Genomic DNA, 13,574 nt, shown 5'->3' on the forward strand with positions numbered 1-13,574 from the left:
GACAAATCTCCGTCCCAGTCTCAGGTCTTTTGCAGACTCCATCATTCTTCCAGAATGGTCCTGTATTTGGCTCCATCCATCTTCCCATCAATTTTAACCATCTTCCCTGTCCCTGCTGAAGAAAAGCAGGCCCAAACCATGATGCTGCCACCACCATGTTTGACAGTGGGTATGGTGTGTTCAGCGTGATGAGCTGTGTTGCTTTTACGCTAAACATAACGTTTTGCATTGTTGCCAAAAAGTTCAATTTTGGTTTCATCTGACCAGAGCACCTTCTTCCACATGTTTGGTGTGTCTCCCAGGTGGCTTGTGGCAAACTTTAAACAACACTTTTTATGGATATCTTTAAGAAATGGCTTTCTTCTTGCCACTCTTCCATAAAGGCCAGATTTGTGCAATATACGACTGATTGTTGTCCTATGGACAGAGTCTCCCACCTCAGCTGTAGATCTCTGCAGTTCATCCAGAGTGATCATGGGCCTCTTGGCTGCATCTCTGATCAGTCTTCTCCTTGTATAAGCTGAAAGTTTAGAGGGACGGCCAGGTCTTGGTAGATTTGCAGTGGTCTGATACTCCTTCCATTTCAATATTATCGCTTGCACAGTGCTCCTTGGGATGTTTAAAGCTTGGGAAATCTTTTTGTATCCAAATCCGGCTTTAAACTTCTTCACAACAGTATCTCGGACCTGTCTGGTGTGTTCCTTGTTCTTCATGATGCTCTCTGCGCTTTTAACGGACCTCTGAGACTATCACAGTGCAGGTGCATTTATACGGAGACTTGATTACACACAGGTGGATTGTATTTATCATCATTAGTCATTTAGGTCAACATTGGATCATTCAGAGATCCTCACTGAACTTCTGGAGAGAGTTTGCTGCACTGAAAGTAAAGGGGCTGAATAATTTTGCACGCCCAATTTTTCAGTTTTTGATTTGTTAAAAAAGTTTGAAATATCCAATAAATGTGGTTCCACGTCATGATTGTGTCCCACTTGTTGTTGATTCTTCACATAAAATACAGTTTTATATCTTTATGTTTGAAGCCTGAAATGTGGCAAAAGGTCGCAAAGTTCAAGGGGGCCGAATACTTTCGCAAGGCACTGTACTTTTATCTCAGCATGTCTACAGATTATCCCTTCTCCCTGTTTTTGTTTGCTTGGAAATGTTGATACTGGAGACAGTTATCTGAAGAAACTGTGTAACCAATCATTTCTAGTGGCTAAGAAATGCATTTCCCTTAATTGGAAGGTTGGTTATCCTCCCACAATGTCAAGTTATGTATCACTAGATTTGATTTATTACAAGATTAAGGGTATACTGGGCAACTTTCATAAGGTCTGGATGCCTTATAAAGGAACACAGTACGACTAAAGGTGTCTGTATTGAAAACCTTCCCAAGTCAGGGGAAATAACCTTTTAGGCATTCCCTCGCTGCTGGGTTACTCTGCCCTGGCCCCGGGGGTCTGACGTACTGTGGGTTGTCACTCTGGCCTTGGCCTAACACACCTGAAACTATTAATGAATGTTTCACTAAGATTCTAAAGCTCAGTGTGGTGTGTTGGGTTGGGGCACTGCAGGGTGGTGGACCCCTAAGAACAGGACGACCCAGCTATATTGTGTGCAAGTAAAAATAGCTCTACAGTACTCTTAGGCCAATGTGTCACACCCTGATCTGTTTCACCTGTCTTTGTGCTTGTCTCCACCCCCTCCAGTTGTCACCCATCTTCCTCATTATTCCCAGTGTATTTATACCTGTGTTCTCTGTCTGTTGCCAGTTTGTCTTGTCTTGTCAGGTCTTACCAGTGTGTTCCCATCTCCCTGCTTGCTCAAGTTTTGTTCCCTAGTTTCCCCTGTTCTGACCATTCTGCCTGCCCTGACCCCGAGCCTGCCTGACATTCTGTACCTACCTGACTCTGACACGTTTACGAACCTCCCCACTGGGCAGCGGGTCACCCCCGTAATCTCCCAGCCTACCCCAGTGTACTCATCGACTCTAGGGCAGATGAGAGTTTTTTTGGACGCTACCCTGGCATCCGAGCTGGGTATCGCCACTCAGCCCATTTCCATTCCCTTGGACGTTAGAGTCCTGGACGGGCGCTCTATAGGCCGGGTCACTCACAATACCACTCCCATTGAATACGTGATATAGAGGATGTCTATAATAAAGGATGTCTTAATAAAGATAATCAAAAGACTGTGTATTTTTTCAAGTTGTTCAAGTTGTTAGACTATTGGTTAAAGCTGCAACACATTTATTATTGAATTACCTTTGTTCTAGTTCAGTCTTATTAATCACTTAAACATATTTAATATTGATCTCTCACCTAACTTGATGACCCTGACAGGCATTTTTGCTTACATTGTGTTCTAAATAGAGACGGCATGTTGGATTGTGTGAAAATGCAGGAAATTCTCTTTAGATGCCCAAGAAATTCATGCATTTAGCTGGCAAGAACTGATCAATTCAAATACAGCATTCTATTAGAACAACAGTACCGTTGGTTCTTTATTGTGATAATTCCATAAATTCAACACACAATGCAGGTCTGGAATGTGTAAACTGAAACACTTTCCCCGTAACAGCCCTAACCCAATCCCTCAAAAGGAACTTGAAGAAAGGCAAAGAAAAAAAGGTATAGAGAAAAGGAGGGGTGGTGGGGTTGTTCTCCAGATACACTGCCCCAGCTAGTGAACCCAGCTTGTGCTGTGTCCTCGAGTGCGCTCTGGAGATAGCTCTCTGGCCCTGTCCTCTTCTCTCCCGCTGGGGAGAACATATGGGCGGCATGTGTGCTTGGTAGTGATGCGTGTCTATCCTGCACGAGCAGGTCACATTCCTCTAGAGCCCCTGTCAATTTGTCTGTCTGAGACTGGGGGGGCAGGGGCCTGAGAGCCCTCCATATATAGTGCCGGAGCGGATGTCTGCCGTTTTACAGGCTCATAACCAACTGTGCTATTATGTTTGTTTTTTCGCATTGTTTGTACCTCATTTTGTACATAATGTTGCTGCTACTGTCTCTTATGGCCCAGTACATCACTTCCTGACATCCAGGACCTATATACTAGGCGGTGTCAGAAGGCCGAGTGCCAAGTCTAGGACCAAAAGTCTCCTTAACAACTTCTACCTCCAAGCAATAAGACTGCTGAACAACTAAAATAATCAAATGGCCACCTGGACTATTTACATTGACCCCCCCCCCCCCCCCTTGTATTTACACTGCTGCTACTCTGTTTATTATCTATGCATAGTCACTTTACAAATGACCTGGACTATCCTATACCCCCGCACATTCACTCGGTACCGGTACCCCCTTGTATATAGCCGCGTTATTGTTATGTAAATGTATTGTCACTTTTTGATTCATTAGATTTTTTTACTTTAGTTTATTTAGTAAATATTTTAGTAACTCTTTCTTGAGCTGCATTTTTGGTTAAGTGCTTTTAAGTAAGCATTTCACATTAAGGTCTACTACACCTGTTGTATTCAGCCTATGTGACAAATAAAATTTTATTTGAGAAACAGACGCATCACAAGTCCTCAACTGGCAGCTTCATTAAATAGTACCCGCAAAACACCAGTCTCAACATCAACAGTGAATAGGCGACTCCGAGATGCTGGCCTTCTAGGCAGAGTTTTAAAAAAGAGCCATATCTCAGACTGGCCAATAAAAAGAAAAGATTAAGATGGGCAAAAGAACACAGACACTGGAAAGAGTAACTTCACTGTTGACGTTGAGACTGGTGTTTTACGGGTACTATTTAATGAAGCTGCCAGTTGAGGACTTGTGAGGCTTCTGTTTCTCAAAGTAGACACTCTAATGTACTTGTCCTCTTGCTCAGTTGTGCACCGGGGCCTCCCACTCCCCTTTCTATTCTGGTTCGAGCCCGTTTGCGCTGTTCTGTGATGGAGTACACAGCATTGTACGAGATCTTCAGTTTCTTGGCAATTTCTTGAATGGAATAGCCTTCATTTCTTAGAATAAGAAGAGACTGACGAGTTTCAGAAGAAAGTTCTTTGCTTCTGGCCATTTTGAGCCTGATGCTCCAGATACTCAACAAGTCTAAAGAAGGCCCGTTTTTATTGCTTCTTTAATCAGGACAACAGTTTTCAGCTATGCTAACATAATTGTAAATGGGTTTTCTAATGATCAATTAACCTGATGGTGGCTGATAATGGGCCTCTGTTCGTCTATGTAGATATTCCATTTAAAAAATCTGCCATTTCCAGCTACAATAGTCATTTACAACATTAGCAATGTCTACACTGTATTTCGGATCAATTTGATGTTATTTTACTGGACAAAAAAATGTGCTTTTCTTTCAAAAACAAGTACATTTCTAAGTGACCCCAAACTTTTGAACAGTAGTGTATATGACATATTATAAGACATTATAAAGGCTCATATGTTTACAACAAATGATAGAGCATTATACTTGCAGGCTCTTCCTACTGAGTGAATGGCACTAGGAGGACCCCACACAAGTGTTTCCTGTAATATTAAAGATATATTAAATAGTTTTATAAAGGTTGAAGACGGTCCGAGATTGATATGGGCTGATCAACGTTTCATATAATCCAATTTGGGGTGTTACTTTGGCTTTGGGTTTGAGTTTGGCTGAGGAATTAAATATCTTCTCTCCACATCCTGATCTGATGATTAACCCAAGACTGAAGAGAGTCATGAGAAGGTCACTGCAGTGCAGACCTGGTTTCAAATACTTGGAAATCATTTCAAATACTTTAGCTGTGTTTGATTGAGCTTGCCTGACAAAATGGAATCAATAGAATTATAGTGTCCCAAAAGTGTAAAACAATCTTTAGTCTGCATTCCAGGCAGGCTAAAGCAAACGCTCAAAGTATTTGAAAGATCGAAACATTTCAAATCGTATTTGAACCCAGGTCTGAGAACACATTCTGCATGGATTTCCAACAAGAGCCTGTAGAATCTAAATTAAGCTTGCACCATTATAACTACATTATGTGTGTATAACATTGTGCCAATAACTGGAGAAGAATGTAGTGTACTCTAGATTAGGGATGTGAAGGGGTTGGGTGTCTGGTGAAAAGGTGCAAAGTACAGTGAGTAGGAAAAAGCAGCTTGCTATAGGGGTTACAAAGAGAGAGTGTCCACCAATTAATTATACAATGAATAGACAGCCACAAATATTTTCAGTGAGATCATTTATATATACATACGGCTTCAACCAACATCTGCAAAAAGATTTTTTTCACAAAATCTTACTTGTTGCATTTTTTTTGTAAATATGGCGCAGATAGAATAGTGTCAGGCACTTGCTCCTCGAGGTTCCAAGAAAGCACCATGGTGTAGCTGGCTGGTCTGAGTTGTCACTTCTCCCCTTTAAGATATGACTACTTATTAAAGGGGAGGGTGGTTGGATGTTTTTTTAACACCAAGGCAAAAGAATAGCAGGCAACATTTACATACATGTCAGGATAAACATTAACCAATAACAATTTAAATGTAATGAACACTCACCAGATACAACTACAGTCAACACTAACTCATCAACATTGATTTTAAGATCAGCATCAACATTACACAATAACCATTGACTTTAAGATTTGCCTGTGTCAAAATACAGTGCTTTCAGAAAGTATTCAGACCCCTAAACCTTTTCTACATTTTGTTACGTTACAGCCTTATTCTAAAATGGATTAAATAGTTCTTTCCCCCCTCATCAATCTATACACAATACCCCATAACTACAAAGCAAAAACAGTTTTATATGGAAATATCATATTTACATAAGTATTCAGACCCTTTACTCAGAATTTGGTTGAAGCACATTTGGCAGCAATTACAGTCTTCTTGGGTATGACGCTACAAGCTTTGCTCCGTTCATCTTTCCCTCGATCCTGACTAGTCTCCCAGTCCCTGCCGATGAAAAACATCCCCACAGCATGATGCTGCCACCACCATGCTTCACCTTAGGGATGGTGCTAGGTTTCCTCCAGACATGACACTTGGCATTCAGGCCAAAGAGTTCAATCCAGGTTTCTTCAGACCAGATCATTTTGTTTTAAATGGTCTGAGAGTTCTTTAGGTGCCTTTTAACAAACTCCAAGTGGGCTGTCATGTGCCTTTTACTGAGAAGTGGCTTCCGTCTGGCCATGCTACCATGAAGGCCTGATTGGTGGAGTGCTGCAGAGATGGTTGTCCTTCTGGAAGGCTCTCCCATCTCCACAGAGTAACTCTGGAGCTCTGTCAGAGTGACCATCGGGATCTTGGTCACCTCCCTGACCAAGGCCCTCCTCCCCTGATTGCGGTTTGGGCGGGCGGCCAGCTCTAGGAAGAGTTGGTGGTTCCAAACTTCTTCCATTTAAGAATGATGGAGGCCACTGTGTTCTTGGGGTCCTTCAATGCTGCAGAAATGTTTTGGTACCCTTCCCCAGATCTGTGCCTCGACACAATGCTGTCTTGGAGCCCTACGGACAATTCCTTCGACATCATGGCTTGGTTTTTGCTGTGACATGCACTGTCAACTGTGGGACCTTATATAGACAGGTGTGTGCCTTTCCAAATCATGTCCAATCAATTTAATTTACCACAGGTGGACACCAATTAAGTTGTAGAAACATCTCAAAGATGGCCAATGGAAACAGGATGCACCTGAGCTCAATTTCGAGTTTCATAGCAAAGGGTCTGAATACAGGTGTAAATAAGGTATTTTTGTTTTTTATTTGTAATACAATTTCTAAAAACCGTTTTCGCTTTGTCATTATGGTGTGTAGATTGATGAAGAAAAAAAGTAATTTAATCAATTTTAGAATAAGGCTGTAACGTAACAAAATGTGGAAAAATTCAAGTGAATACTTTCCGAATGCACTGTATAATCATATAAGCAGTTAACAATTATAGATATAGTTTCCAATCAGAACTCAGAGGTCAAGTCTCTATACTTCAAACAAACAAGAGCTATTTTACAATATATATTCTGGGGTCCGGAATTATTGGATCCCTTGATAAAGATGCACAAAAAAGACTGAATAAAATAAATAGTACAAATACTGAGCTATAGTGTATAATAAAAAATGTTATGTAAAAGAAAGGGGTCAAAATGATTGGATCTCATGCTTTCAATACTCCAGCACCCTCCCCTTGCAAGTATAATGAAACTGAGCCTTTAAAAAAAATAGACATATAATGAGATTGGTGAACACATTGGGAAGGACATTCCGCCATACAAAATCTTTCCAGATCCTTGATATCCTTTGTCTGCGCTTATGGACTGCCCTCCTCAATTCAAACTACAGGTTTTCAATTGGGTTCTCAAGTCCAGAGACTGAGATGGCCATTGCAAAAATATAAATTTTGTGTCCAATTAACCATTTCTTTGTGGATTTTGATGTGTGCTTGGTGTCCTGGTACTTTGGTACATTTCTGATGCCGTTGACCTTAACAAGGGCCGCTGGACCAGTGGAAGGAAAATAGTCTGATAACGTCAAAGATCCATCACTATATTTTACAGTAGAGTCAAGGTATTTTCTGCATTTGCACTGTTCTTTCGAAGGCCAAACCCACCATTGGTGTGTGTGGCCAAAGAGCTCTATTCTCATGTCATCTGACCATAGCACCGCCTGGAGTTTGCTAAACGTCATTGGTACTTGGATTGGAATCGGAGCTATGGTCATCAGGCATGAAAATAGAGCTCTTTGGCCACCCACACGAGCATTGTGTTTGGCCTTCGAAAGAACAATGCATATGCAGAAAATACCTCATCCATAAAAACAAAATTGGAGCATACTTTATTGAGCATACTTTATTCAAAGAAACGTATCTTTATTAAGAGATCCAATAATTCCGGACCCCACTGTAGATCATTTGTAATTCATAAACAAATCTCATTGTACTTTTATGGCAAATCTCAGAAAAATGTCAAAATACATTTGACTTTCCGTACATAAATTAAGAAATGTAACAGGCCCAAACACTTGTTTATGTTTGAGGATAAGCAGTTTTCTGTCAAATCTTTACAGTCAAAACTAATTATACAAAACACTTGAGCAACAACAAAACTTTAGAAGTGCAACATTGTAAACGTAAATTGGTCCGACTTTTATTCACGTTATCTTTTGTGTATATGTTGTTTACGAAGTCAATTTAAAAATGTCTACTTTCAGTTATTTGTTATTTTTTATAAAAACAGCAGCTAAGTAACAATGTCAGTTTCCAAAAACAAAAAGAGCACTTAAATCATTGCATAATCTATTAGCTGAATACTTCATTTTTTGTTGAGTATCTAAATCAAATAAAATAGTAACAAAAAGTTAAGATAATAATAATAATAAGAAGAAGATTTTATACGATATAATTTTCTCAAGAATGATGATCTGAAAACTGGAACTAACATAGTGTGTCGGTCCCAAATGGCACCATATTCCCTATGTAGTTGTACTACTTTTGAACAGAACCCCATGTGCACTATAAAGGGAATACAGTACCATTTGGGATGCAGACAGTCTCTCACAATAGGGTCTCTGTAGGTACTGCATACCCTATCTTAAATGTTTCATTAATTTCAAATAATCTACATATTCATTTATTATTATTTACAGTGAGGTCACATGCTGAAAGTAGGTAAGGGATATTGTTTTGAGAGGAAAAAATGGAATCAACAAAAAGTGAAAGAAGAAATATATTATATCACTCAGTACACATATAGCTGGTAAGGTTTGTGAATGGTCCATTGTAACATCAATAACATGTCCATCCATACTGTATATCAAGAAAAAGTTATGGATCATATTTTACAATCCCCATGTACTGTGACAGAACGGTGAGAGGTAAAATAAGTTGAGGTATGAGTGTGTGAGTGTGTGAGTGTGCGTTAACCCGTTAACTCACTTAAATTGCATTAATTAAACATGTTTAGTAAATAGCCAAGTGGGGGAGAGGCTGGTAAAGAGGGGAATCCATTTAGACCTCAAACTCAAATTAGATATTAATCTGGGGAACACAAGAACGCATCTTGTGGGGCTGATATACAGTAGATCCCGTGCCTGGAGTTTGAGACAGCTGATTTAGGTTAAGTCCCAAATGGCAACCTATAGGTACAGACTCAACCAGGTTACTCCAGCACTACACAGATTCTCACAGGTCACTCATGGAATTATTATGAACTACAATGCAAAGTCTAGTAACAAATAAAGCCTTGACTTTCCAAAACGTACTTACATAAGTCTGAGACTATAAAAGGTGCGGTGAATCAGCACACTGACTCTAAAACATCAGGTTATTTAGGTTACACGTTTTGGTGTGTGACAAAGAAAAAGGAGGAAGAGAGGGAGGGTTGCTAAGGAGGAAAAAAGCTCAAATCCTGTGTTCTGCTGTTGAACACTGTTATGTGAGATAAACTAGAGTCCATTATCAGCCTCTCAAATTATCGCTGCCCTCCTAATGCATACAGCGCCCTCACACCCACAGACAGAGAAGGAGAGGAAGAGGGGGCGAGAGCGAGAGAGATGAAGAGAGGAATTGAGAGTAATAAGGCACAAAGAGAGGCGAGTTAGAAAAGAGTAGGAGAGTGGGAGGGAAACAGTGGGAGTGAGAAAAAGGAGTCAGGGATGCGAGCTGAATGAAGGCCAGGGAGAGTGTGATCATCACAATCAGATAGATGATGATTAGAGAAAAGTAGATGGAATTAGGAATCGTAACTCGAAAGAGACGTGAAGGGCAAGAGAAGGGAAGAGTGATGAACAGCTGAGGAAAGAATAGCCTGAGATGTTAGATAAGTAACCACTTGCTGCACTTCTCTGATTTGTCCTGTCACTAAAATACATATATCTATTATCACTGAACTAGTCTGATTTGTCCTATCACTGTGGCTTTGGCTATCCCTATGCTGGCCTGGTTCCTGGGTAGATGGTTCAACATAGCATATTGGTCATTTGAAAGGTAATGAGAGGCAATGAAAAGGGAATTTTAAATGCACACAGAGAAAGGTGTAAGAATAATAAAAATGTAAGAATATTCCTTTTCACAAATATACACACAGTATACATTACATATGTTTGAAGTATTGTAGCATATTTTACATCCCTAATATTTTATTCATACATAATATGCCAAATGCTTTTTGACAACCTTGTTGAAAAGCACCCTGAAGGGTGGGACTGACCCCACTTGAATGTAGAGTAGAACAGACTCCATTCCAGTTGTTTTTGAAGAGCTAAAACCTAGCCCTGATCTTGTGTGATTTTGACACTGAACATAAAAAAGAAATACACTTGCAAAAACATCATGTGAGAGCCCAAAAACGATAATAACACAATAAAAACAAAATATATTTCACAACAAAACATAGCTTTTTGTAAATTAGGCTCCAGCTTCTTCCAGGTTCTGTTGAAGTGAATGACATTGTGCCGAGTCGGGCGCTGCTGTATTTACAAAGCCAACTTCAGACGAGACGTTCCCTCTAAACAAGCACAGTCTCAGCCAGCCCCGATTCACTCTCTAAGCCCTTACCCTTCGATCTTCGCAAAATGCATTATTTCTTCCACCTTACAGATCTGCAATGGATAGTGAGAGAATTGGGACGGGCTGATGATAGTGCTGTGGAGAGGGGCAATGGTTTCCTTAGACCTTTCCATTCTCTTAACGAAGGTCAGTGTCGAAGGGTGAAAAATCTGAAAAACCACGCATGTAAAACCATTAATAACTGCATTATCCATGGGTTTCAGGATTTCAAAACATTTACCACACATGGTTTGAGACACTCACTCACCCACAGAATACTATATTATATTTACACTGTCAAATTATACTGTATCTCTATACACTCACCTGTCTGAGAGGTGTGTGTCCTAGCCAGACACCCAGCTGTGTGTGGTGGTCTTCACCCCAACCCCCTGACTGAACCCCTGAGAGGTTACCATGGGGTCAAAGTTGAAGTCCAGCGAGTCTCCGTCCATCAGCGTGTCATGAAGAACAGACTCCATGTCGCACTCGAACCTCTCTATGGACATGTCGTCTAGATCACTAGGCAGCCTCTCCTGATGATGGTTGTGATATTGGTGGTGATGGTGAGCCTGGGGATGACCAGAGCTGTGGCCGTGGCCTGGACCTGGCCTCACATAACCATTAGCACTGCTGCCGTAGCTGGGTGGAGGAGCTCCGCTGTGGTGGGGACTGTGGTTTTGGTGGCCTGAGGCTGGGTGACCACCACCACGTGGCTGCTGCTGTAGCTGGTGGATGTGTGTCCTGAGGCTAGCAAGACGGGCTGGGCCCCCGGCGTGGTTCAGGCTGGTCAGGGGAATCAGGCCACAGCTGTTCATGGAGGGCCCAGAGGGGGGAGGGCCCTGGCTGTGGAGGGGCCGCGGGTGAGGGTGAGGATGTGACTGAGGGTGCTGTGGGTGTTGCTGAGGTGGGGGACTCATTATCTTCACCCCCCCGTGCCCCCCTACCTGCACCTGGCTGCTGTAGTTGGGAAGCATCCGCCCTCCTCTTCCTCTCCCAGACTGGGACACTACAGTCTCCATGGAGGGCATGGCCTCCCCACCACAACAAGGATCGGCTACGTCAGAGGTCAACAGCTCCTTGAGTAGCCCAGCAGGGCAGTTGTAATGGCTCAGGAAGGGTGCGAAGGACCCTGGCGACTTGCTCTCTTGCAGCGTCTGCATGGGGATGGGAGAGAGATGTGGGCTATTCATCCCTGGCCCGGCCTGGCCGTAGTGGCACTTCCTATAGTCCTGCTGTGGGGGCTGGGGGTGAGGGGTCATGGAGGGGGAGCTATAAGGGCTGTTCTGAAGCTTGGAGGAGGGAGAGGACCGGGAGGAGTCAGGCCCAGACCCAGGACCACTGCCTACCCCCAGCTGGGTTTGATTCTTGGGGGACAGCAGGTTGAGGTTGTCAAGGAGGCTATCCATCACGTTCTCTGTTCCGTGGTGACCGTGATGATGACCACCCATGGAGTCACCCAGGCCCACCTCTGATAGGCTAGGCAGGGTGGCCATGGAGGTCATCTTAGGCCCTACCCCTCCGGGGAAGCCCATGTGGATGTCGGCCTCTGATAGGTCGACCTCCTGTTCCAAGAAGGGAGAACGACGGCCAGAGAGGGTGGAGGCGTCGGAGCTGGTGCGTGTCCGGAAGGTGGTCCAGGCCTCGAAGTCGTCGTTGCTGTGGCTATGGGAGTTGGGGCTGCCGAGCCACTTGGAGTACTGGAAGCCTCCCGGGCTGTCTGCACCCCCATCCACCTGGAGAGCCACCTGGCGAGAGGAGAAGCACAGAGGTGAGCTCAGGTAGACAAAGGTACACGGGTGGACAGGCCCCGGACACAAGGCTAAAAGAAAAACTCAGCACATTAGGTAGAGAATGCTTTAGTTCCAGCACCCTCAGATTCAGCAGCATACCACCCTGAATCCCACTGCTGGCTTGCTTCTGAAGCTAAGCATGGTTGGTCCTGGATGGGAGACCAGATGCTGCTGGAAGTAGTGTTGGAGGGCCAGTAGGAGGCACTCTTTCCTCTCGTCTAAAAAATATTCCAATACCCCAGGGCAGTGATTGGGGACACTGCTCTGTGTAGGGTGCCGTCTTTCGGATGGGACGTTAAATGGGAGTCCTGACTCTCTGAGGTCATTAAAGATCCCACGGCACTTATCGTAAGAGTAGGGGTGTTAACCCCGGTGTCCTGGCTAAATTCTCAATCTGGCCCTCAAACCATCATGGCCACCTTATCATCCCCAGTTTACAATTGGCTCATTCATCCCCCTCCTCTCCCCTGTAACTATTCTCCAGGTCGTTGCTGTAAATGAGAATGTGTTCTCAGTCAACTTACCTGGTAAAATAAAAAAAAATTCAACAGATTAACCTACACTGAGTATACCAAACATTAGGAACACCTTCCTAATATTGAGTTGCAACCTCCCCCTCCATCTATGTCTCAAGGCTTAAAAATCCTTCTTTAACCTGTGTCCTTCCCTTCATCTACACTGATTGAAATTGATTTAACATGTGACATCAATAAGGGATCATAGCTTTCACCTGGATTCACCTGGTCAGTCTGTCATGGAACCCATGTTGTGTTGTTGAGATGACCAAAACATGGGTTCATTTAACCATCAATTGGGTTATATTCACTTTGATGCTGGGTTGATCCAGAAGATGGGTATTTTGTAATGTAATCCATTGGTTATTTTCAGGAGGTGTGTCTTATTAGGGTAGTGGGTTTCAGATAGTTATTTTCGCCACCTAAGTTAATGTAATTTGTGTTCATCATTTTAAGTTGGGACACTGCAAATTTTATTTTCATGAAATATGTTTGCACATGGCATATTCTAATATAATATTAATAGCATAAGTATTTACATATTGTAAATCTAAGGGTGCTGGTGTCGCTATATATATAAAAGACAAGCTTTCGGGGAACATGCTTAAGGCCTACCTCCAGGATTTCAGGTCAAGCCACAACACTGTCATATAAACATTGAAGGTTTTGAATGATGTTCACTGTGTCATGGATAGGAAGCAGCATTGTGTATCTGTATTCATAGACCTGTTAAAGACCTTTGAAACATTTGAAACTGTGGACCATACTGTCCTGGTGCAGAAATGGAAGTG

General features: G+C 42.6%; 1 protein-coding gene across 1 annotated transcript in view; it reads right to left on the minus strand.

Moving 5' to 3' along the window:
* Positions 1-5,164: 5,164 nt before the first annotated feature.
* Positions 5,165-13,574, minus strand: part of LOC135550206 (forkhead box protein O1-A-like) — a 92,012-nt gene continuing 83,602 nt past the window's right edge. The window contains exons 3-4 of the mRNA XM_064980804.1: positions 10,803-12,223; positions 5,165-10,645 (exon numbers count right to left, since the gene is read on the minus strand). Of these exons, the coding sequence (XP_064836876.1) occupies positions 10,823-12,223 (1,401 nt within the window). The 3' untranslated portion in view covers positions 5,165-10,645; positions 10,803-10,822. The remainder of the gene's footprint in view (positions 10,646-10,802; positions 12,224-13,574) is intronic.

This window comes from Oncorhynchus masou, chromosome 12, assembly GCF_036934945.1.
Source record: "Oncorhynchus masou masou isolate Uvic2021 chromosome 12, UVic_Omas_1.1, whole genome shotgun sequence".
Lineage (NCBI taxonomy): Eukaryota > Metazoa > Chordata > Actinopteri > Salmoniformes > Salmonidae > Oncorhynchus > Oncorhynchus masou.